This window comes from Camelus dromedarius, chromosome 3, assembly GCF_036321535.1.
Source record: "Camelus dromedarius isolate mCamDro1 chromosome 3, mCamDro1.pat, whole genome shotgun sequence".
Lineage (NCBI taxonomy): Eukaryota > Metazoa > Chordata > Mammalia > Artiodactyla > Camelidae > Camelus > Camelus dromedarius.
The window spans coordinates 115,447,218-115,473,389 of record NC_087438.1 but is presented as its reverse complement, the minus strand read 5'-3'; the positions used below and the strand labels follow the sequence as shown (position 1 = coordinate 115,473,389).

General features: G+C 47.7%; 1 protein-coding gene across 4 annotated transcripts in view; it reads right to left on the bottom strand.

Annotated features, from left to right (window-relative positions):
- Window positions 1-7,377: 7,377 nt before the first annotated feature.
- The window catches only part of SNAP47 (synaptosome associated protein 47), an 85,709-nt gene continuing 66,914 nt past the window's right edge, over window positions 7,378-26,172 (bottom strand). For 2 of the 4 annotated variants that reach the window (XR_004135992.2, XM_010985377.3), the window contains 2 exons: window positions 23,162-23,328; window positions 18,630-22,629 (listed from right to left, as the gene is read on the bottom strand). Coding sequence is in view for 3 of the 4 variants with exons in the window: in XM_010985377.3 (XP_010983679.2) it covers window positions 23,182-23,328 (147 nt within the window). In the remaining variant the exon portion in view is untranslated. Of the gene's footprint in view, window positions 7,494-18,629; window positions 23,329-26,172 lie in introns of those variants that run through there. The other 2 variants (XM_010985378.3, XM_031449476.2) reach the window with 2 other exon arrangements.

The window sequence follows — 26,172 nt, the reverse complement described above, 5'->3', positions numbered from 1 at the left end:
CAATCTGCACTGTTCTCATTAAAGGAAACTCGTGGTTGATGGGGCTTGGATGGAAACAACCAAGTGTGACAGCTCAACAGCCTTCAAATTGTCCCTTGGGAGGCCATAGCTGTGACCCAAATCCAGCATGCTGTTTCTCGGAGAATGATGTGTACATTACTTCTCCACCTCACCTGGGCTGCTCCACCTCATCTGAGCTGCTCCACCTCATCTGGGCTGCTCCACCTCATCTGAGCTGCTCCACCTCATCTGGGCTGCTCCACCTCATCTGGGCTACTCCACCTCATCTGGGCTGCTCCACCTCATCTAGGCTGCTCCACCTCATCTGGGCTACTCCACCTCATCTGGGCTGCTCCACCTTATCTAGGCTGCTCCACCTCATCTGGGCTACTCCACCTCACCCGGGCTACTCCACCTCACCCAGGCTGCTCCCTCTCACTTTTGCTGCTCCATCTTATTTGGGCTGTTCCACCTCACTCAGGCTGCCAAATGAGGCCCTTACATGCACCTGAGATGAAGCCTCCAGCTCAATCATCAATAATTTTGGAGAAAGTCCTAGATTTTATGGCTTTTACACCCCAGTTGCTGGGTGGGGACAGACAGGCAAGGATTTAAACAAACAGGAGACCCTCAGACAGTATGAGTCCTACAAAGGCTGGCAGGATCCTGATCATGCATCTGTCCCATAAGGATCCTGTTTTACCTGAGTTTTTGCTTCTCTTCCACTCTAGCTCTTCCAGGCTGCCAGATGGCATCTAATCAGTTGAGAATTTGCACCTGTTCTGCTCTGACGTCCCAGCTGTGGTTTCTGTCCCTATCATGTGAATGCAGAGGCTGCCTGACCAGAAAAAAACAAACTCACTTAAATGACCCAAGACGCAGCGGCCCTTACTGACTTGAGAGCCAAGCTGGAAAGGCCCGGAGAGGGAAGGAACTGTCTGGGACCCCATGGCCACAGCTGGGACAGGTCTCTTGGCTGCCAGTCCTTTCTCGGAACAAACAAAGGGCAGAGATGGTGATACAGGGGGTGTCCAGACATGAGCTTCCCAAACCCTCCTCAGAGTACCCTCTCTGATTTCCAAACTGTATCTGGCCCCAAGAGAACAGCCCACAATGATTCAGCTATGGCCCTTGTAAATGCCAAAGCCATAGCATTCATCTGGGGTGTGATAGACACCAGACACGGGCTGTGGGAGCAGAGCACAGCCACAGAGGCCTCAGGAGGGAAGCCTGTTCTGTCACGCAGAGGCACTGACGTGCGCCAGGCATTGCCTGTTGCTGGTCATAGATGCAGCTCCGAGGGGTTCCTGACGGGGGGAGGTTCCTGGTGGAGGGTTCTGTGCCTCACATGGTGATGCCATGCAAAGATCCCAGAACAGGCAACCGGGCATGCAACCTCTCACCTGTGCAATGCAGGATGATCATACAGCCCTCAGCCTCGGCACATGCTGAGTGATGTCAGAGCTTTCACTGCATTATCATCATTATGCTTTCTGTTAGCTTTTATCCCTACTTCCACTGATATCACTGTCCTTTTCCCAAATTTTCCTTCTTGTAACTAATCTATTTTCTGAAATATTTTATGCAGCCTTTAGAAGCTGTTCTAAAACCTTTTGGAACAAGGTGCATTGAGTGTAGCCTGTGTACGTGTGCCTGTCTGCATGTGCCTGCATGTTTCCATGTGTCTTCATGGTTCCATGTGTCCGTGTGTTTCCATGTGTCTGCGTGTTTCTGCGTGGGACTGCAGGTCTCCACGTGTGTGTGTCTCCAAGTGCATTGCTTGTGCTTCAGTCTGTCTGCACCTGTATGTCTGTCTGCCCATGTGTGTGCACACACACTCACATATGAATAAATAACTGCATAATTACATCTGAGTTGGTGGGGGACGAAGTCCCAGAGCAACTTTCCCACATTGGTTTTAGTGGGTTGGCACATGCTTCAGGAGCCCAGCCACGCTGCCATGGAGTGGCCACCAAAGGTGACTGAGACACGACCTCCTCCTCCTGGGCCCAGTTCCATGGGAAAGAAGTTTGTGGGACAAATTCCTGAACATATAGAAATGTTGCACAACATTACAAACACACCTGACTTCATAGAAAGCCATGAAACTGGCCAGCAGCCCAGGGCAGGCATTGCTCCGCAGGGCGAGCGTGGCCAAAGTTCTCCTGATGGTTCTTGCAGTGTGGGCTTTCAGACCCACAAACCCTGTGTCTGCAATCAGAGTTTTGCCTGCAAATAACCTCCTTTTCCTTCTGTAGATTAAAAAATAACTAGAGAAGAAAACAATTTTTCCAATGTTAATTTCTCCTCTTCCTTCCCTTCACAAAGAATATCTACTAACATAGGTTTGAGAATATCACCCCAGGGCGTACTAAAAAGGAAAGTTCCAGAGGGGAGGCACACAGGCTCCCAACCCGTTGGGCACCTGGTGAACACGTGTCTGCATAGTGACCACTGCAAATGGTTCTCCAGGACCAGTTATTATTATAGGAATTGGTGTTCAACGGTCAACTCATGAATAAGATAAAAATTACGACTGAAGAAGAATCCCAGAGAGGAGATCACGGCTTTCCAGCTTGATTTCAAATCAGTCTAATGATACATTTGCTACAGTGGATGAAAAATACTGCCTGCCATATGAGTGAACAAAGTGCGCAGCCACCAAGACTTCAGCCCCTGTGGCCGCCCTGCCGCTCCCCGCTCCCCGCCTCCGGCGGTGGGGGGGGGGGGGAGCTCAGGATGGAGACGAGCAGGCTGCCCTCTGACAAGTCCTCAGCCACGGCAGCCACCTGCAGCGATGCCCCCTGAAAAGATGCAGGCTGGAAAGCATGGGATGCTGGCCCTAGACGGCTAAGGTGCTTATCAAAGGAATGGTTTCGGTGAGCCCAGATTTTTGGATCTTCCTGTACCTAGAAAAGTACTAAATTACTTAACTTGAGCTATCTGGTTTTCTTTAATTAACAGTAATCTTTTGATGTTCTGACTACCTGGTCTTTGTTACAATGACTCTTACGTATCCTGGCTCCTCCCCTGCCTCTTTGGAGCAGCCTCTACCATCCCAATCTTTAAGTTCACCAAATAAAACATAACTCTCTCTATATAAAATAAACAACAAGTTTAGCATACTGTTTAGCAGATGGAACTATATTTAATATCTTATAGTAACCTATAATGAAAAATAATATGAAAAATAATATAAGCAAAACCGAATCACTATGCTGTACACCAGAAACTAATAACATTGTAAATTGGCTATGCCTCAATTAAAAATTAAAAAAAAATAACTCTCAACTTTTCGGTTGTGCAATTTTTTACAGAGGACACTACTACGTATTTAAACTGTGACTTTTACGAAGGTAATCAAGGAAGAGGCTGTTTTACAGTCAGTATCAGCTACCATTTATTTTGTTGGTTGTGCAGCAAATTCAATATTTTGTTTTTAAGCTTGCTTTGCAATATCAAGACACCTTTAAATTAAATTGATCCAGAAGCTCCAGAGAAGGAAAACTTGGCTTGCAAAGCTCAATACAGCTGCTTGCATTTTTAATTATAAATAATAAAAGTCAGCAAGAAGCACCCATCACTTGCAAGGAATCTGGAGCCATCCCTAATCTATGCAGACATTTAGTTCCACTGGTTGTGGGTCATGGAAACACCAGAAGGGTCTAGAATTGCAGGCTGCAGTTAGCACCTGCCCTGCCCCTGCCTCAGAGAAGGACCCCAGACAGCTCTATGTGGAAGGTGGTGCATGGAAAAAAACTGGTTTCTCCTGTGAACTCAGCCTGCCCACATTCATCTGGAAATATGACACAAGCACATATTTACAGGGCCATTTGGCATTGGCCCAGCCTCCCGAGGTGACGCCACCCAGTTTCCTAGTTTGTTCCCTCCTCCACAAAATGGTTAGAGTTCCCTAAGCATTTTTTCTAGTTTTAAGCATTCCATATCCATGTATTTTTTTCTCTGTGTGTATATGTATTTTATTGAAGTATAGTCAGTTTACAGTGCTGTGTCAATTTCTGGTGTACAGCACGATGCTTCAGTCATACATGAACATACGTATATTCATTTTCATATTCTTTTTCACCACAAGTTACTACAAGATATCAAATATAGTTTCCTGTGCTCTACAGTACGAACTCTTTGTTTATCTATTCTATATATATCAGTATCTGCAAATCTCAGCCTCCCAGTTTATCCCCTCCCGCCCTCCTCCCCCTCTGGTAACCACAAGTCTGTTCTCTATGTCTGAGAGTCTGTTTCTGTTTTGCAAATAAGTTTGTCATTTTTTTAGATTCCACATGTAAGTGATATCAAATGGTATTTTTCTTTCTCTTTCTGGCTTATTTCACTTAGAATGACATTCTCTAGATCCATCCATATTGCTGCAAATGGCATTATTTTATTCTTTTTATGGCTGAATAGTATTCCATTGTATAAATATACCACAGCTTCTTTATCCAGTCATCTGTCGATGGACAGTTAGATTGTTTCCATGTCTTGGCTGTTGTAAATAGTGCTGCTGTGAACACTGGGGTGAATGTATCTCTTTGAATTAAGGTTCCCTCTGGATATATGCCCAGGAGTGGGATTGCTGGATCATGTGGTAAGTCTATTTTTAGTCTTTTGAGGAATCTCCATACTGTTTTCCACAATGGCTACAGCAAACTGCATTCCCACCAGCAGTGTAAGAGGGTTCCCTTTTCTCCACAGCCTCTCCAGCATTTTGTCATTTGTGCACTTTTGAATGATGGCCATTCTGATTGGTGCGAGGTGATACCTCATTGTAGTTTTGATTTGCATTTCTCTGATAATTAGCGATATTGAGCATTTTATCATGTGCCTATTGGCCATGTGTATGCTTCACTGGAGAACAGTTTGTTTAGGTCTTCTGTCCATTTTCAGATTGGGTTGTTTGTTTTTCATTATTAAGTTGTATGATCTGTTTATACATTCTGGAAATTAAGCCCTTGTCAGTGTCATCTTTTGCAAATATTTTCTCCCATTCCATAGGTTGTCTTTTTGTTTTGCTTATGGTTTCCTTTGCTGTGCAAAAGTTGATAAGTTTAATTAGGTTCCATTTGTTTATTTTTGCTCTTATATCTACTGCCTGGGTAGACCACCCTAGGAGAACATTGCTGAGATTTATATCAGATAATGTTTTGCCTATGTTTTCTTATAAGAGGTTTATAGTGTCTTGTCTTATTTTAAGTCTTTAAGCCATTTGAGTTTATTTTTGTCTATGGTGTGAGGGACTGTTCTAACTTCATTGATTTACATGCAGCTGTCCAGTTTTCCCAACACTATTTGCTGAAGAGACTGACTTTACTCCATTGTATATTCTTGCCTCCTTCGTCAAAGATTGATAGACCAAAAGTTTGTGGATTTATTGCTGGGCTCTCTATTCAGTTCCATCGATCCATATGTCTGTTTTTGTACCAACATCATGCTGTTTTGATTATGTAGCTCTATAGTATTATCTGAAGTCTAGGAGGGTTATTCCTCCAGCTTCATTCTTTTTCTTCAGTATTGCTTTGGCAATTCTGGGTCTTTTGTGATTCCGTACAAATTTTAGGATTATTTGTTCCAGTTCTGTGAAAAATGTCCTGGGTAATTTGATAGGGATCACATTAATTTTGTAGATTGATTTAGGTAGTATGGCCATTTTAACAATATTAATTCTTCCAATCCAAGAACACGGGATATCTTTCCATTGCTTTAAGTCATCTTTAATTTCTATACCCTCTTGGGTTAGAGCTTTTATCATAATTGGATGTTGAATTTTATCAAATGCTTTTTCTGCATCTATTGAGATGATCATGTAATTTTAGTCCTTTCTCTTGGTGTGTGGTATTACCTTGATTACTTTGCATATGTTGAACCATCTTTGTGTCCCTGGGATGAACCCAACTTGATCATGGTGTTTGATCTTTTTTATGTGCGGTTGGATTCTGTTTGCTAATATTTTGTTGAGGATTTTTGCATCTATGCTCATCAACGATATTGGCTGATAGTTTTTTTTGTTTTTTTTTTTTTTTTGGCATATACAGTATTTTTATTTTAAGCCAGCACAATCCTTTTTTAGAGAAAGTAAACACAAACCATTAATTAATTGATTGGCATTTTCATTAATTATAGTGGATCCTCCTTATTTGCAGATTCTGTGCTTGTGAATTTTTCTACTTTAAAATCTTGATTTCCTTAAACTTTTTGAAACTTATTTGTCATCCTTCAGCAAAGACCTGAAAACACAGGACTGGAGTTGGGGAGAAATGACTGATCTCCTGGGCAGGATAGTTCTTCCCAGAGGGTGGACTCAGAAATTGTCTGCCCTGTGCTCCGTCTCAGGGTAAGACTGTATGTTTCGGGGCCCCTGGCAGCCTAGGGGATGCAACATTCTCCCTCTGGCCTCAACTTCTGTTCCCCTCAGTCAGGTGATGGGGATTAAACCAGGGGCCTCACTTCATCCTAAATCCTCCTCAGCGGCCTCTCCCTCAGCCCTGTGCAGTGTCATCCGTCACTACAGGATAAGATGAGCCAGGCTCAGGAAGGGAGGATGGACAGCAGCCTCCCTTTCCTCAGTGGAAAGCTGGCCCAAAGCCTCCTTGTGGCTGCGACAAGGCACCACATACACTGCAGTGGGGAGTGGGACCAACAGCAACCGGGGAGGAACTGACCGCACTCAGGGAGGGTGGGGCTGAGAGATGAGGCTGTGAGGGTGATTCTGCCCCTTGGGGTGGGAAGCTGGCTATGGGTCCACCTGCGGAAGCCACCATCCCCATCTGGAGCCTCGGCCTGGGTGAGCTGGTGTAGCTGTCTCATTGCACGTTCCCCCCTCCCAGGTGCCAAAAGCCTGGCCAGCTAGGCGTGGCACCCTACCCTGGGCGGCAGGAGGGTGGGGCAATACTGGGGAACATGGACTCCTGCTGCCCCGCAGAGACCTTGGGGCACCACAGTTCCTGACCTTCCAGGAGAAATCCCATGTCTGATCCAGCCTCCTCAGCCCTTCCAGAGGCCAGAGCTCACCCCAAGTTTCTGTGGGCAGTGCATCAGGAACAGGGCCCCTGTCACGTGGGCCCCTCAAAGCTAGCAGCCAATGAGCCGAAGGGAGCCCCGCAGCTGTGTGCGTCCCATGCCCTTCCCAGCCAGCCCTTGGAGCCCTCTGATGAGCATGTGGTCCCTCTCCCACGGAGGGAGGAAGCTGCTGGAGTGGAGCTGGGAGAGCACAGGAAACTAGTATAGGATGCCCCCACCAAGGATCCGTGTGCCTTGCTTATTTGAGCAACACAGGTGGGAGGTTTAACACTGTGAAGCCACTTTGGCTGATGAATTTCTTTATTGCTGTGCCTCTCCAGCCGGGGAGACCACGTGGACCCTACATTCATTAAGGTCCCTCAGGTCCCAGGATTTGGAAGCACCTTCCTCGTGTTCGTGCCAAAGTCTCACATCCTGGGAAGCTCCTCCTTGGGGTGTGAAATGTCCAGGACCTGTGGCTGAGGCAGAAGACCGGGAGAAGAGTAAGAAGTTCATATAGTGTCACAAAAACCTGGTGAAAGCAACTCTATTTAGTGTCCAGTGGGTAGGACACAGATTGCTGGCCTTCCATAGTTACTGCTTGCTGTGACCCGTGACTTACACTGATGGGCCACTCAGATGGCATGATGCAGTACAAGGATTCACTGTTGTGCTCGGTCCTGAGGTGGTGCTAATTAACTGTTGCATAGGGAGTGCACAGAGAATGAAAAAGGGAATGATGACTCCTAGTTCCAGTACAACCTGGCTGTCACCAAAAGGAAGACTTCAACATTGCATGACAAGTCCGCATACTTGGATGGGAAGCCAGAGCCCACACAGCATATGCACCATATGCTGGACTGGAGTGGGCAAGGAGCAAGGTTGATCACACACATGGAGACCAAACTCAAGTCCTGCTGAGATGGCAACACTTCTGCCCAGACACAGGTTTCCATCTCCCTAAAAGATGCCAATGTGCAGCTGAGAGTAGTGGCAGCTAAGTGGCTTTGGCACGCCACCCAAAGGAACACCATTCCTTTAACTATCCTGGCTGATAATACTCACATCTCCTAATTCAGGCCCTATAACTAATGTCCTGTGGGTGGAGAGAGTTTGGAGCTGACAGCCTCAGAACCATCCCTGCCTAGGGCTGCATAGCATCTTGCGGAGGGTATGGGGGTACTTCCCGACAACAGAACAGGACATGGGTGGACTCACCCATCAGGAGGCAGAACTCCTAGTCCTGGAACTGGACACCCTGGGCCAGGCTCCTAGCCCACAACAGCACCAAGGGAGCCTGGTGAGCTACTGGTCAGAACATTCTCTCTGACTGGATCCTCTGTTCTGAAGCCAGACCAGCCCTCCGTCTTCTATCTCACAAGGCTGGTCCCACTGTGCCCTTGAATAGCCCCAGGCATGTGTCCCCTGACCAAACCTAGCCCTGGACTTGGGAGGGAAAGAGGCCAGCCCTGGACAGGGCTCCTGGTCAGTCTCCTGTGCAAATCCTGGGGACCAAGGGCTGAGGAGCAGGAGGTTAGGGAGTGAAGAGGCCACAGATCTGCTTGGAAGGTGGGAGCCTCAGCAAGGGGCTGGCAGCCTCCCAAGGTCAGCTGAAGGTTGCCGAGGCTGTGGGCAGCCTGCATGCAGACGTGCTTGTCTGGGAGGCGACACCGCGTGTGCCGGTACCGCTGTATCACCTCACTTATTGTTCCCAGAAACCCCCCTGGGGCTTCGCCGTGTCTCCCTGCCTAGGCCTGGTGTCTGGAGGGTGCGGGTCTTTTGCTCCCCTGGCCCTGGTGCTTACTGAAGACCCCTCTCATAAAGGGAGACCGCTCAGAGTCCACCCTCTTCCCGCCTTCCATACACTTCAGATTTTAGCTGCCGGGAGATGCCACCTGAGCTCTGGACCGGGCCCATCCAGGAGCCAATCCCCTGCTCTCTGACTACTGCCTGGCCCATGCCGCCCAGCCCCTTCTGCCTCGCTGAGGCGAGCAACTTACTCTCACACCTTCCCGGGGGGCTGGAGTGTGGGCTTCTGAGGGTGGGGTTCTGAGGGTGGGGCCCAGGCATCTCCACACTCAGAAGCCAGCGTGCTCAACAAATGAATGAGCAGAATACTTCTTTCTGCACAAAATGTATCTTGATCGTTTCAGCACCATCCCGATAGCAGGGCTGTATTAAAACGAGCCTCAATCTGTATCTCATTTTTATCAGACTCTAAACATAAGGAAAGAATTAAGCTTTGGAGGAGGTATCATTCCCAAATCTAAGCAGATTTTTGTTTTGGAACTTTCTCCCTTGAAAATCACGAAAGCCAATACTGACAGGCATGCTTTCCTCTGAAATTGCAGCGTAATTTATTTATTTATTCAGGCTATGTGCTCGCTGGGATGGCATCTGGAGATAAACATCTGCTTTTGGTGAGAGACGGGGATTTAGTCATGCCCAGCACATACAGCGAATTCAGCCATACAAATGCACAAAGTGCCCGGCCCTCTTTCTGAAAGAGACTGGTCAGAGGTGGGTGCCAAGCATGGAGTCCTTCCACAGGGACAGTTGACATCTTCCTGGGGGACCTTACCTGTCCCGGGCATGGGGCCCTCCTTACAGGAAGGGGCCCTAGGACCTCCCACGCCTTCCTCTCCCCAGGACCCTGTCCCAGGCCTTCTGCTTTTTGCTTCTTCGTTCCCATCACTCCATGAGATACTCCCCTGCTCAGGGACACCCCCAAGCTGGGGGCTTCAAAGTCTAGGGCAATAAAAAGTAACTTCTCCCAGCCGCACACTCCTCAGGGGTCCTCCCCTATACCACCCAACTGGACCTTATGCAATCACGACCCTAAATGGGGTTTGGTGCCAACTGTGTGCCAGGCATGCCCTTTGGGTACAAATGGTACTCCCTTGATCCCTGGTGGGCCTCACTGGAAGGGTGGAGGAGCCCAGCCACAGGAGGTTATAGCTGATGCAGCCAGACCCTAACACGGGCTCCGGCATCACCTCTGGGCCTGCCTAGGGCTCCCTCTGGTCACAGCTTTCCTGCGATGCTGAAAACAGGGAGGGGCAGATCCTAAGATACCCTCAAAATTCCTGCCTTGGTGTACACACGGTCTCTCCCAGTTATTTAATCAAGTGCTAATAAGGTACTGCTGCAAAGGGATTTTGCCAACAGAATCAAGGTCCCAGATCAGGGGACCTTAAGACAGGGAGATATCCAGGTGGGCCTGACCTAATCACATGACTCCCTTTAAAAGCAGTTTTCTCCAGCTAGCTGCAGAAGGGGGGCCTAGATTCACAGCATGCGAAGGATTTGGCCGGCAGCTGCTAGTGTAAAGATGGAGGGAGCCATGGGGCAAGGAACAGGGGTGACCCAAAAGGGCTCAGAGCGGCCCAGCTGACAGCCAGAAAGGAATTGGGGACCTCAGTCTCATGGCTGCAGGGAGCTCAGTTCTGCCAACAACCTGGATACACTTGGAAGAGCCCCAGATGAGCCCAGATGAAGATGCAGCCCAGCCAACACCATGATTTCAGAATTCTGGCCTCCAAACCTGTAAGAGAGTGAATTTCTGTTGTTTCAAGCCACCCAGTTTGTGGTCCTTTGTTATGGTGGCCCCAGGAAACGAATAGAGATGTTATTACCCGGGGGTGGGGTGCCATTCAATAGATGCTTGCAAATATGGAAGTGGCTTTAGAATTAGGTAGTGGCTTGAAAAGTTTTGAGACCCATGATAGAAGCAGCCTAAACTGCCTTGGAGAGACTATGGTATAAATATGGATGTGCAAACCTCTGCCAGCGAGTGCCCAGAAGGAAATGAGTAACATGTTATTGGAAACTGGAGCAAACTTGTAAAGTGGCAGAGAACTCAGCCGGACTGTGTTCTACACAGAACTTGTAAACAAACAAGAGGAGATTTCTAAGCAAGGTTTTGAAGGTGTATCCTGGTTTCCCTTGCCATGTGTAAGTAACATTTGAGAGGGAAGACAGAAATTGAGGATTTGGGAAATTCTCAGCCTGTTCAGATAGCAAAAGATGCTACCATTGGGAGATTCGTGGTTAGCAAAGTGTGCACTGGTGAGAAAGCCAACAGTGTGGCTGAAGAGACTGAGGGTGTGTCTCATGGACGCACTCAGCCATCTCAGCAGAAACCAGCCTAGAGATGGGGTTACCCAGGAAAGATCTATGGAGGACCTTCTTGTCTGATGGTGTGGATCTCCGTGACAAACACAGGAGACCCACAAGTTTTTGGGAGAATGTTAATCAGCAGAAACACTGCCAGTTTAGACAGAAAGAGACAGAGTGAGAAAGGGCTCTTGGACTTCTGAAATCCTACAGGCAGGAAACAGGCTGATAGTTAATGAGTTGCTGACATGTTCTGTCCTTCAAGAGAAAGAATGACTCCAAGAGTGGAGTCTTGGGCCCAGAGGGCAAAGCCTTGAATCACAGAGGATTATTCTCAGGTCTTGAAACTGAACAGAATTTGCCCTGCTGGATTTTGGTATTGCTTGGACCAGAGACTCCTTTCTTTCCTTCCTTCCTTCTTCCCTCTCTCCTTCCCTTCCTATTTTTTTTTTAAAGTAATTTTTCTTTCTTAGAGCAGTTTCAGGTTCACAGCAAAATTGAGCGTGAAGTACAGAGAAGGTATGCCCTCTCCCCACAGTGTCTCGCCACTATCAAAATCCCACAACAGAGGGGTACGTATGTTATAATTGATACGCCTACATTGACACATCATTGTCGCCCAAAGTCCATAGCTTACATTAGGGTTCACTTTTTTTTTTTAATTTTATTTTACTGAGTTATAGTCAGTTTACAATGTTGTGTTAATTTCCAGTGTAGAGCACAATTTTTCAGTCATACATGAACATACACATATTCATTGCCACATTCTTTTTCACTGTGAGCTACCACAGATCTTGTATATATTTCCCTGTGCTGTACAGTATAATCTTGTTTATCTATTCTATATATACCTGTCAGTATCTACAAATTTTGAACTCCCAGTCTCTCCCTTCCCACCCTCCTCCCCCATGGCAACCACAAGTTTGTATTCTATGTCTATGAGTCTGTTTCTGTTTTGTATTTATGTTCATTTGTCTTTTTCTTTTCTTTTCTTTTTATTAGATTCCACATATAAGCAATCTCATATGGTATTTTTCTTTCTCTTTCTAGCTTACTTCACTTAGAATGACATTCTCCAGGAGCATCCATGTTGCTGCAAATGGCGTTATGTTGTCATTTTTTACAGCTGAATAGTATTCCGTTGTATAAATATACCACAACTTCTTTATCCAGTCATCTGTCAAAGAACATTTAGGCTGTTTCCATGTCTTGGCTATTGTAAATAGTGCTGCTATGAACATTGGGGTGCAGGTGTCTTTTTGAAGTAGGGTTCCGTCTGGATATATGCCCAGGAGCAGGATTACTGGGTCATATGGTAAGTCTATTTTTAGTCTTTCGAGGAATCTCCATACTGGTTCACTTGATGCTCTATATTCTATGGGTTTTGACAGATGTATCCACTATTATAGTAGATTCACTGCCCTAAAAATCTCGTGCTTTGCCTATGCATCTCTCTCTCCCCTCCCAGTCCCTGGAAACCATTCGTCTTTTTTTCTGTCTCCACAGTCTTGCCCTTTCCAGAACATCATAGAGTTGGAATCATATAGTATGCAGCCTTCTCAGATTGTTTTCTTTCACTTAGTAATACACATTCATGTCTCTTTCATGTCTTGTCATGACTTGACAGCTCATTTCTTTTTAGTGCTGAATGACATTCCATTGTCTAGCTATACCACAGTTCACTCAGTGCTTTGGACAACAGTCATTTATCAGGTATGTCTCTTGCAAATATTTTCTCCTAGTCTGTGGCTTGGCTTCTCATTCTCTTTACATTGCCTTTCACAGAGCAGAAATTTTAGATTTTAATGACGTCTACTTTATCAGTTCTTTCTTTCATGTATCATGACGTTGTTGTTGTATCTAAAAAGGCAACACTACGCCCAAGGTCGTCTAGGTTTTCTCCTGTGTTATCTTCCAGGTATAGTTGCATCTTTTCCATTTAGGTTTATGATCAGTTTTGAGTTAACTTTTCTGAAAGATGTAAGATTCATTTTTTTTGGTGGCGAGAGGTATGTGGATATCCAGTTGTTCTTGGACCATTTCTTGAGAAGACTTTATTTGCTCCACTGTATTGCCATTTGCCCTTTTGTCAAAGATCTGATGACTACATTCGTATGACTCTCTGTTTCTGGGCTTTCAATTCTCTTTTACTCATTTGTCTACTCTTTTACCAGTGCCACACTGTCTTGAGTACTACAGCATTATAGTAGTCTTGAAGTCAAGTTACGTCGGTCCTTTGACTCTGTTCTCATTCAATACTGAGTCACCCATTCTTGGTCTTTTGCGTCTCTATACGGACTTTAGAATCAGTTTGTTGATAGCCACAGAATGACTTACTAGGGCTTTGGAATTGCATTGAATTTATAGATCAAGTTGGGAAGTACTGACATCTTGACAATATTGAGTCTTCCTATCTGTGGATGCCAAATCTCTATTTAGCTCCTCTTTGATTTCCTTCATCAGTTTTTGTAGTTTTTCTCCTATAGATCTTGTACATATTTTGTTAGCTTTTTACCTAAATATTTCATCTGGGGGAGGGGTGCTAATATAAATGACATTGTGTTTTTAATTTCAAGTGCCGTATGTTCATTGGTGGTACATAGGAAAGTGATTCGCTTTTGTATATTAACACTGTATCCTGCAACCTTGCTATAATTGTCTATTAGTTCTGGCAGTTTTTTTGCAGAGGGGACATCAGTTCTTTCAGATTTTCTACATAGACAATCATATCATCTGCAAGCAAAAACAGTTTCATTTTTCTCTTCCCATACAGTGTACATTTTATTTCCTTTTCTTGTCTTATTGCTTTAGCTAGGACTTTCGGTACAATGTTCAAAAGGAATAGTGAGAAGGAACACCTTTGCCTTCTTCCTGATCATAGCAGCAAAGCTTCTAGTTTCTCACCATTAAATATGATATTTGCAGTCGATTTTTTTGTAGATGTTCCTTATGAAATTGAGGAAGTTTCCCTCTGTTCCTAGTTTGCTGGGAGTTTTTATCATGAATGGGCATTGGATTTTGTCACATGCTTTTTCTACGGCTATTGATATGATCATGTGATTTTTCTTCTTTAGTCTGTTGATGTGATGGATTATATTGATTGAATTTTGAATGTTGAACCAGTCTTGCAAAAATGGGATAAATCCCACTTGGCCATTGTGTGAAATCAATTTATGTACTGTTGATTTGCTAATATTTTGTTGACGATTTTTGCATCTATGGTCATGAGAAATATTGGTCTGTAGTTTTCTTTTCTTTGAATGCCTTTGCCTGGTTTTGTGTTAAGGAAAAACTGGCCTCATAGAATGAATTAGAAAGTTTGCCCTGTGACCTCACTTCCTTGATGGATCTAGGAAGAGTTGTTGACTTTCAGTTTCTTCAGCCTTTAACTTGTTAGAATGGAGTATCAACTTCCCAGCTCCTCATGTGCCCGATAGGAAACAGTAACTCTTGTGACCCTTCCTAACTTCCATTCCCCAACTCCCTTTGGAGTAGGAACAGTCCATCACTGGTATCATATGCCTGTCCTACCACTGTGTTTTGAAATCAGAAAATTTGTTTTCTGGTTTCCCAGGTCAGAGATGGAGAGGAACTTTGCCCCAGGATGGATCATACCCAGAGTGTCTCCAATACTGGGATTTAGATGATTCAAGTCATGAGACTGGAGCTGATGAGATTTTGGATTTAGAGCTGTTATGGAATGGGTTGAGACTTGTGGAGATGTTGGGATGGGATGAGTGTATTTTGTATGTGGCATGGATGTGAGTTGGAGACAAACAGAGGGCAGACTGTAACAGGCTGAATTGTTGCTTCCCAAAAGATATGTACAAACTCTAATTCCAGGAACCTGTAAATGTGACCTACTTAGAAAAAGTGCCTCTACATATGCAGTTAGATTAAGAACCTTGAGACGAGCAGATCACATAGAATTATCTGGTGGATGCTAAATCCACTGACAAGTGTCCTTATAAGAAAGAGGCAGATGGAATTTTGAGACAGACATACAAGAGGAAGAGGTGATACACAAATGCAGTGGAAATGAAGAGATGTGGCTTCAGGCCACCAGAAGGTGGAGAGGCAGTACGGATTCGCTCCTAGAGCCTCTGAAAGGAACAGGGCCCTGCGGACACCTTGATTTCAAGATTCTGGCCTCCAGAATTGTGAGAGCATAAATTCTGTTGCTTCAAGCCCCCCAGTTTGTGGTATTTTGTCACAGCAGCCCCAGGAAAATCACATCCCCGTTTGCTCTTTTGTACAGTTTGCAGCCAGGCCAGCTGACTCCATGCTGTGAGGTCTAGCTAAGAGTGAAGGGCTGGGTGATGGGGAGACCCCACCCATGCTGAGGACTGCGGACTGTGAGAGCTGAGCAACAGGGAGACCCCACCCATGCATGCTGATGTTCTTGTGCTGGGCAGTGTGACAAGGGAGAGCTGAGCAAGCAGGAGTGGGTGGTGCTGTGAGCAGCTTCAGGCTAGCGTGTGACGCCAGGAGGGCAGAGCGATTACTTCACAGGACCCAGAGGTCAGAGTCGGCTCAAAAAAGATGTCTTTCCTCATGACCTGCATGCTCCAACCAGGGCACAAAGCAAGGGAGGCTTCAGGTTCAGACAAATCCTGATTTTGGGTTAAGCTGGAGGGGTCAGGACACAAGAGTCCCCCGGGCATTTCCCCCTCACCCCCCAACCCCACTCCCATGCCCAGCCATTGCTCCAGTCCCCTCTGTGACCCTCCTGTGTCAGGCAAGGCAACGTCCTGCATGGACAAGCCAATTGTAAGAATGGTAGTCTGTGAGCTTAGCAGGCAGCTGCTGCTTCCAAGAGGAAACCCATTTTCTACGAGATAGGGCATAAATGGGTGGGTCTGGGTCTGCGGCTGGTATCTGCACCCTGAGGAGCCCTGGCTCACCCAGACTGCGCCCCACAACCTGAGACATTCTCCCTTCTCCCCACACTGTCCTCTCTGTGAGCTCTCTCCTCTTTCCTGCGGGCTCACTCGCGTCAGGCAGCCAGGATCTCAGCAGGCCTTAGAGGCTTGAGTGCTGACCCTATGTGGGTGTTAAGTGTTTGTTTCCTCGCCTGTAAGAAGGGTAAACACAGCTCCCCTCTGGGGAGCTTCTGTGAGCACTCAGAGCAAGGCCAGCACACAGGAGCAGACTTGTGTTTGACTCAAGATGACTCACTTACTGGGCACTTGGGAGCGGGCCCCCAGGCTTGCCCTCTGACCCACCCCCGTCATCTCCATTCCTAATCTTCATTCCCAAGAGGCGCATCTCAACACTACCGTCACATTAGGAAACAAACCATCCCGTAGAGCATCGCTTCCACTGGAAAATGCAGCCCAAGGTCCAAACAGCTGCATCTAAGGGATCTTCCGAGTCTGCACATTCTCTGCTTGTCCTCACCTTCCACGGCCCCCTGCCCCCTTCCAGGGCATCTGCCCCGAAAGCCTCTAAAAAAGGGCCAGCCTCATTAGCCTCTCAGCACCAGATCCACGGGCTAGGCATGGGAATGGGGCAGCCACTACTGGTGGGCAGGGGCGCCCCAAACCGTGGAGGAGGAGGCCCCCCGGGCAGCAGCCTCAGGTTGTCTGTGCATCTTCAAGACGCCTGTGGGGCCTTGGCCCTCCTCCACGTACGGCTGGGTTTCTGCACCCTGCCCTTTACTCATTCTAGGGAACACGCCCCTTTCCCTAACACTCCAGCCTTCAGGAGGGACGGATGGGGGAAGTGAGTTGCCCACTATCTTAGCTCACACTTGCTCCCTCAGGGCGAGAGAAAGGGGCAAAGTCTGTGACAGGAGACAAGAGTGAAATGCAGAGGACCCTAGGAAAAAGTGCTGCTTCAGACCCGGTGGGAGAACGTGCTGGAAAGTCAGTGCGTGCCAGCGCAGCCCAGGAGAGTAGCCACTCGTGATGGGATGATGCGGGACATGGTAGTCCTTGCAAGCGAGAGGCCGGCCCGCAGAGCACAGCCTGGACCCTGGTCCTGCTCATGGCTCCCTGCCCCTGCAGCCGGGGTCTCCTCCCCTGGGCACTGCACGTGGCCCCTGGATGGCTCTCCTGGGTTGGTGAGCAGCTCCCATTGTCTTTGAATCGATACCCTCCCCACTCTGCCCCTGCGGGCCTGCTTCCCTCTGAGGAAGCTGAGGGATGAGACAGAGCAGCCCTTCTGGGAAGCGGGACCACCCCTGCCTTCAGACTGGCTGGAGGACCAGCCCTGTGGCTTTTCACTTTCAAAATGAATCAGGGAAAATTACCTCCTGGGCAAACCCACTGCTATTCCAAGTTTCCCGATGGGTGCCAAAAGCCGGAGATATTATGTGGATATGGAAATCAGTTGCAAATGTGAAAACTGACTGCAATTTGCATGTCTTTCAAGTTTGATTCAAACCCACAGCTAATAATTAAACTGGCAATAGTGAGAGGAGAGGGAGCTCCTCACAGGTGAGGCCAGTGGGCATCAGAGGTGCATCCGTGAAGTGTGGTCTCACGCCAGGGTTGATGCCCCAACCAACACAGCTGCCTCCAAGAGGGCATTGCATCAAATCGCAAACCAAACCAGAGCCCCCGCCCCAAGTGACCGCATACAGTGCGGTTTTCTGTGGTATTTGAAAATGTCCGAAGGACTGATTTTTATTTTTCCCTCTCTCCTAAAATGTGTGTGTGTGCTGATTTTGGGGGCCTTCAGAGAAGATGACTTGTGGAAACCAGCACCAGCCATTTCCCATCTCACTCCCCTCTCTCCACTGTCCCCTTTTTCTGCCTTTAAAAGGAACAGGATTGACTTTGTCTCATAGATGCGGGATGTGGGCTTCGAGGCTCTGGACAGCTGAGCACAGTCAGGAAACGAGCTGGCGGGTGTCCAGTATTTTTGCTGTAAACATCTTTGCTGTAAGCAGTTCCACCACACAACTGATTGGCTGTAGGGCAATTTTGCCGTAAGAGATAAAATAACTGTGATTCACAGTAGTCTTTGGGAGCACTAATTATCGATTCTTTAGCTGATTTAGATACAACTTGTTCTCTAATACTTTCTTTACCAAATTTATCATGAGATACTAGAAGCCTAAGGGAAAAGAAGAGTCAACGGCCTCCTAGCCCCCAAAAAGAAATGGCTATGTGATTCCTGATGAGGGTAACTGCTTTTTTTTTTAATTAATTAATTTTTTAAAAGTTTTTTTTTTGGGGGGGGAGGTAAGTAGGTTTATTTATTTATTTGTTCTTAGAGGAGGTACTGGGGATTGAACCCAGGACCTCATGCAGGCTAAGCATGCGCTCGACCACTTGAGCTGTACCCTCCCACCTAAGCTTCTTGAAAATGGTGAAAACTTCTTGCTATTTGATAATGGAGTACATGATGTAGACAGAATTTGGGTATTTGGCACAGAATCTGGTTTAGATTATTTGGCAAAATATAAGGACTGGAACACGTGATGGAACATTTAAATGAAGTCCAGACATGTATTACCATTTATACACAATAAATATATTGATAAGACATAGCATCCTTCATCTGCTCATTTTATTTCCAGAGAAATCTGAAGAGACTCAACAGTTTTTTCATATCATAAAGAACTTATATCTGACATTAGATCCTGAATCCTTAATGATCAACTTTGAGAAAGTGTCACTTTCCCTAAGACATACCCAAATACAACCATAACCATGAATCTACACACATTCAAATGTATTCAAACATTTTTCTTTTTTCTTTTGGGTTTTTTTTGGGGGGTGGGGGTAGGTAATTAGGTTTATTTATTTACTAATGGAGGTGCTGGGGATTGAACCCACGACCTCGTGCGTGCTCCACAGTCACTGTACCACTGAGCTATCCCCCCCCCATCAAACAGTTTTCATATCTCCATTTTTTTCACAATAGACTCTTTTAAAGATTTTGTCATTAATTTCTCATGTTTCATTATGTTCTTTTTGTCTTTTTCATTATGTCCTTTTTCATCTTTTATAGCGAGAATACCAAGAAGCCTCCCAGCCACGAGCCTAGGTTCAGCTCTGGCCACTGGCAGCAGTGCTATGTGACGGGCTCGGGCCATGCTCGGGCTGAGGAGGGAAGGACGCTGCCCTCCAGGGCAGCCCAGGCTGCACAACTCTGATGTGAAACCTCAAAAGGAACACACCCACCTGGGCAGGTGGCTACAGTCACCTGCAGCCTGTTCTCACAACCTGCAAGCTAAGGACATGCCTGAATTTTCAAATGGCTTAAAGAAGAAAATCAAAGTGAGAAAACATTTCACAACACATGAAATACACGTTCTAATCTCACAGGCAGTTTTATTGGGAGCATAGCATGTCCGTCTGCTCAGAAGCCCAGGCTGCCTTCATTTAACAGCAGGCCTGAGACATTTCAACAGACGTCATGATGGCTTGAAAAATGAAGTATTATTTTCTACCTGGCCTTTTATAGACAAAGTCTGCTGACCTCTGCCCTAAACAAATGAAAGATTCAGCCATTTTTGATGAAATGTCAAAGCAGCTTCATTTCAGCTCCATGTTGGTCTCACAGCTGCATCAGACGTGGGTCTTGCATTTTGCCCACCTTTACAGAGTGTAAAACTGAGCTCAAAGCATTTGGTATTTTAGGAAGTGCAAACGCCTTAAGGAGTGACAACAAACTAACAGAATCCATTCCCTCCGCCACAGGTTAAGGGGCAAACAGATTTTGGTGCTGAAATAAAGCACACGGGTGAGCTTGACCCTGTACACAAACCAATCAATGTCAGAGGGCAAGCTCCATAACAGGAAAGTAAAAAAACAAAACAGGAGACACAACAGGTCCTGAGCCAAACACTGGCAATGATGGTGAGACAATGGGATTGTGCGCCATTCCTGCCAGTCTCTTGAGGGTCTGCTCACCTGATGGGATCCACTGGGTTCCAGGCATCGTGACACTTAGTTCCTGGGCTGCCTGAGGATGGCAGGAGATCCCCAGCCTACCTGCTCCTCTCCTTCCCCCGGTATTCCCAGTGTCCGATCCCCCTCGTGCCCCTCCCGTGCCCAGAATGTGGAGGCAGAGCCGGAGCACCAAGAGTTGAGGGAGCGGTGGGAGGTGGAGTCAGTGCACCTGGGCTGGGGACCAGTGTGCTGTGGGAGTCACTGCCTGGCTTTACAGGGTTCTTGGCAACTTTGTTTCAGCCTTAGTGACTAACGGTCTGACAGATGGATTTTCTGCTACTTCCTGGAAGGGGTTATGCTTAAAAAAACTTAACTCTGGGGCCAAGGTTTAAAAAATAGCATAAAATGGCTCTTGATGGCTTTTTTTTTTTTTAACTCTCTTTAAGTCTCCACATAGACAGACCATAGTCTCTAACAATTATTCATGGGAGAGAAAAGTCCTGGAGAATAATCCTGTTGTGGTACAATGTCTTCAGTACCACACACCTGTATGCCCAGAGTGTCGGGGCTTTATGCGTTCCCAAGTGATGGATAAGGAGAAGGTGAGGCCCACAGCGCTCAGCGCTAACTCACAGGCACAGGCCACCAGCCGGGTCCCACTCCCTGCTTTCTAGAGGCCTGTTAGCAGCCGAGGTGTGTGCAGCCCTGATGCCCCATGAGTGCTGGATGGTATCTGTTTTCAGGACAAGGAGGTGCCAACGGGCCACTGAAGGCTGAGCTGAGAACCCCTGAGCGGGGTCTGCCTGGATTCAGAACAGCATTACGAATGGAACAGATTCACTTTCATTTTAGCTGCCCAGGGCTCTCCAAGCTAGATGGAGAGAGAGAGAAAATAGGCCTGGTGGTAGCTAAGTCCCTTGGCCTGTGGATCTTGTCCTGTGTGCTCCTTAGAAACATCTGTGGAGCGTGTGTGCCCACAGAGATGCTGACTGAGGGGCCCGGGATCGGTGTGTGCACGCACATGTGTTGGTGTCTTCTGAGGCCCTGGCCCGAGCCCAGTGTGTGGCCATGGTGAGAACCAGGCACTCGGCCTCGGGGAAGCTTGCTCCTCATGGGCTGCCCCGCCCCCAGCACTGCTCCAAGTTCCACGAGGACAAGGATCCAGCTGCTGCCGCCTCCGGGCATGAGCTCTCGGTAACTGTCCTTTCTGACACATCGTCACATCTGTTGCGCCCTCGCTGCCCCTCCCTGTCAAGGATAAGGAGAAGAGGCCACCCGGGGGCCAGACCGCCCCTGAAATGGGCCTGAACTTTGAGGGCCCCAACCCCTGATGTGCCAGGCACTGTCAAGGGCAGCCGCTCACACGCCTGCATTGCAGTAAGGAACCTTGAGAGAACAGGCCCACCTCTCATTTTGGAGGCTGGTAAGTACAAACCAAATGAGACGAACAGAGACTAGGGATGTAAGTTAGCAAGTTAAAAAAAGAATCAAAAGCCCTTATGAACGTGACTTTCTAGAAGGGCTACTTTCCATGTCTTCTTGGAATAGGTCAGCTTCCCAAGGCTGCACATCCCTAGACGGCCCCAAATTCATGCCCACTGAGAACCTCAGCACGTGCCCTTATCTGGAAATAGGGTCTTTGTAGATGTCATCAAGGTAAGTACCTTGCAAAGAGATCACCCTGGATTAGGTGAGCCCTGACTCCAATGACAGGTGTCCTTACAGGAGAAAGGAGAGGCAGACTTGAGACACAGAGACAAAGGAAGACGGCCAGGTGAAACGGAGGCAGAAATTAGGGTGATGTAGCCACAAGCCCAGGGACACCAGAGGCACCAGCAGCTGGCAGGGGCAGGAAAGAGCCTCCCCTAGAGCCTCCAGAAGGACACAGCGTGCTCACACCTTGACCCTGGCCTCCAGACTTGGGAGAGAGTGCATTCGCATTGCAGTAAGCCCCGTTTGCGGTACTTCGTTAGGGCAGCCCCAGAAAGCTAACACTGCACCTGTGAACTCATTCTTAAAAACATCCAGGGCTTAGGACGCAAGTGGAGCAGTGCTGCGGGGCGGCGCACGGCCTGGAGGCTCCTTCCTGGCAGGGCTGTAGGAGAGGTACTTTAAAGTACCATCTCTGGGAGGTCTCAGTGAGCCTCTTGGTGCGTAGTTCTTTGAGGGGCTACTGCAGAGCAGTCTGGGGTGGCCTGTGGTGAGAAGGAAAGGGGATCGCCCACTTCTCTACTTTCCCCTTGTCTTCCCATGAGGGGCTTTCCCAGGGACACACTAAGACACCCCAAACCAAGCGGAAAGCAGCATCAATGCATATCTTCAAAAAATGTCTTAAAATTAGCACTTGTCTTTTGTTTCTGAATAGAAATGGGGCAGAAAAGCAAAAATTACTTTTTAAAATAGGTAGTTTGTACTATTTTCATGTTTGACTAAAAACTGGGCAGTGAAAGAGTATTTATAGGATGACCTTGAGGTGACTGGACTCTCAGCTTTGGTTGGAAGATCACAATATAACCAGACACTGACCTGTCTACCAGAGGGAAATGGAACGAAAGGAAAGGCCGTGGGGTCTAGGCCGAGCGGTCCACGTAGGAGAGGCGGCTCAGGCCTGAATGTGGCCCCAGAGGAGAGATTCTGTTCACACGGGGTACGCCTGCAGTGTTCAGATGGGCAGAGAGTTAGAAATAAGTAGACCGCTTTCACAGAGACAACTCATCCTTTTATGCTTATCAAGAATGGAGAAAGGATGAAAGCGCGGTTAGCTGTGCTGCTGGAGGCCTGGGGTTGTGACCATGCAGTGGCCCCTGAGTACTGGGTGCAGCCTACCCTCAGGGGAAGAGCCACCGTGCTGCGGTGGCCGCCTCAGTAGGGCTGAGCCCCAGATCCGAATGCACATGTGCTCCTGGCTCCCCGCGCAGCCCGAGAGCGCCTTGTGGGAAGGCTGCTCACTGCGTTTGCAGGAAGAACTCCCCTCCTGTAGCTTTACCTTCAGATCCCTTGGTGCAGCCATGATTACCCCAAGCTAAGCTGCCCACCGCCCTCACAGCCGCCTTCCATCCTGAGGCAGCCGTGCACCTCCTGGGACAGGGCCCTTGGAATGACTTCCTGGGGTCTTCATTTCAAGGAAGCATGCAGGGGTTGAGAACAACATATTCAGAGAAGTGATTCTCATTAAAAGCAGTCACCTCTATGGTTTCTTTTCCTCCTATGTTAGTTTTTTCATTCGTCGATTGTGCTTGTCAATGGTTAAGGTTGTCCGGTCCACCGCTGCAGTGAGGTCGTCCAGGGCCTCATCCTGTCTCTCCAGCTCCGTCTCGGCATCCAAGGCAAGATCCTTCAGTTTCTTCAGGATCTGCAAGAGAGGCACAGATGACAGGAAGGGCTGCCTTTTCTTCTCACAAAAACAGAGACTATTTCTTTCCATCAGTTTTACAACACTTAAGAAATTCGGTGACAATGAGGGTGATGAAGACACTGAGCACAGAGCCAGAGCCTGCGGCTCTGAGCCTGGGTGCGGGTCTCAGCTCGGCCACTTTCTGGCACTAGCTGCTGGGAGATGACGTATCTGCCTTCTGGCCCCGGCTCCAGGTTATCAGCAAGGAGACTGACCACACAGCCCAGGAGGTGCACCCCTCGGGCACTGCTACATCCAGCCCATGGTTCGCTGTTTCACTTGATGCTGACAGCCTTGCTGCGGATGTTACCACATTCATGTGGAATTCCTGCAAACAGTAGCATGGCAGGCTGGCACAGGGCGGAACCAGGGACCTGGAGCCTACAACTTAGATCTGGGTTCCAGCTCTCGCCTAATCACTGTTTTCATTACTTGTCTAAACCCAAGCACCTAGGTGCAGACTAAAGCTGGAAAAACAAAATTGAAAAAGAAAAACAAAATCCTTTTTCTCTGTATGTTTGAAATACTGTATATACAAATACAAAAGGTGGAACAAAACAGCAGAAATAACACAAGGCAATGAAGCAGTTACACGACACAACCCCATGAGCCTAGTGGCAAGTGCTGGGAGACGGCCCTGGGGTTCTGCAGGGAGGAACGGGCAGCACCAGCAGGCACAGACGTGTGGAAGACACACAGAAATGCATAAACCACGGCGATGCCGCAGGGGAGGGTGGTGCAGGGGAGGGTGGTGCCCGCAGGGTGGAGGGCACAGCCAGATCAAGGAAGCTGGATGGCAGCCCCTCGCCCCCAGAGCTGGGACTCATGTCATACTTCATACAGTTCCATGAACTGGGTGAGAGCAGCCATTTTATTACAATCCTTTTGAGACTAGCTGCATTGTGAAATGTGCTTTTAATTACACAGTTACTGAACCTGGGTTTAAAAATTCAATGTCCTTAAGCTGACAGCAAAAAGAAATGATTTTACGAGAAATCTTAGTGACCAACTACTTGCAATAAATGTTAATACCTCTTCTCTTTTAGAGAAAGTTTCAGATCATTGGTTAGATCAAGAAAAAGGCACTGCAGAATCTAAATGATTAAGATGAGCCCTTGGTGCCCTGTTTACTAACTCCCAGTGGATCAACCCGCCTACAGACCCATTCAAAGTCCTCTGTCACATGGGATGGATATCAGTAGTGAACAGCCTGGGTGACTACCACAAAGGACCCCGAGTGCAATCTATTGATAACAGATCATGCTTCACACTGGAGTCGCCCCTCTCCCTAGCAGTTCCCATCAGGTGACACAGGCAAGAAAGCTCTAGGTTCCACCAGGAGGCCTGGGACAGCCCTGAGCAGTGCTACTGCCTGGGAGAGGAGGCCACTCCTCAAGGGGAGTAAAGTGCATCCCATGTGTTGTCTCAGAAGGCATGACAGTAGCCATGTGGTCAAAGGAAAGCAGCTCTGCGAACACAGTCGAAAGGGACTCCTGACCACCTGGCCCACCACCCACTGCCTGGAAGAACTGCTTCGTCTGATTAACAGGAAACAGGATAAAGGCAGGGAGATGGCCCAGAGGATAGCAAGACCAACTCCTTTCCTAAGAATGAAGAGGTTCAAATGAGATCACAAATGTGAACAAGCTGTGAAAACTATACAGCGCTATGTAAGGTGCCACCGCCAAGTCTCAGAGCCCAGCCACGCACCCCCGCTTTGCGGAGGGGGGCATGGTGACGAGGCGAGCTGAGGTCATCCATCCGCAGTTACACGCAAGTTAGTGACAGAGACAGGATTTACCCCCACATCTCTTTCCAAACAAAGCATCACTGCTGGGATCTTTGTCATGAGACAGAAGACTAAGTCCTGGTCCAAGTTAGCAGTCTCAGACACCACCTTTTTGCATCCTCTGGGAACTGGTGGAAACTCCATCAGCTGAGTCACTTGAAAAACTGGACGGAGCTCTGGAAAGTATACTGTGGGGTCAGTCAGCTCTGGAGGGGATGGGCTGGATGACCTAATACAGGAGGTCTTTTCCATCTCTTATTTCTATGATCTCATACGGCTGAGGCCCAGACAGCATAATAAAAAAGTCAGCACTCACCACCACGATAGGCAGGTCGTTCCACGCTGCTCTCTCTGGTCAACTATTCCTTCCTCGTTACCTCCACGTCAGTGTGATAATAGGGCCGTTCCATCAGGAACTTGCACAGGATGTCCCCTGGAAGCCCAGCTCTGGCCATGCAGCTGTGTCTGATCCGACACGCTTGCTTGAGGTCTCTCTCCTGTGCTGGGTGACCGGCTGCACAAACCCCCTGCAGCTCTCTCTGCACCCTCTATGTCCCTGTCAGTCATATCCAAATGTGGTCAAGTTTATTTCCAATTGAACTGTCTTTCTGGACCACAAGGTCCCCAACTGTAAACAATCACCATTTGTACATGTGCTGATGGCAGGAGACAAGTTTTCAGCAAGACAGCCATGTGTTCCCTTTAGGCAGATTGTCAGCTGTCTTGTTCTGTTCCAGTAATAACTGTGCACATAGAAAACTCGGAAACAGAACTTAGAGGAGAAAATAAAAGTCCTCCAACATCCAATTCCGAATTAGTGCCTGTCAGATAAGCAGTGCTGATAACGTGGCGCAGCCTTTCTCATCCCAACGTCCACACGCTCTCAGAGAAGAGCAAAACTGGGGATTAAAGCATATGTATACGTGGTTCTGTTTCCTGGGTTCCCATCCCCCAGTTATCCTATAGAAGGGTAGGAGTTATGGGACCCTGAGATGTGCCCTAACTATTCTGTT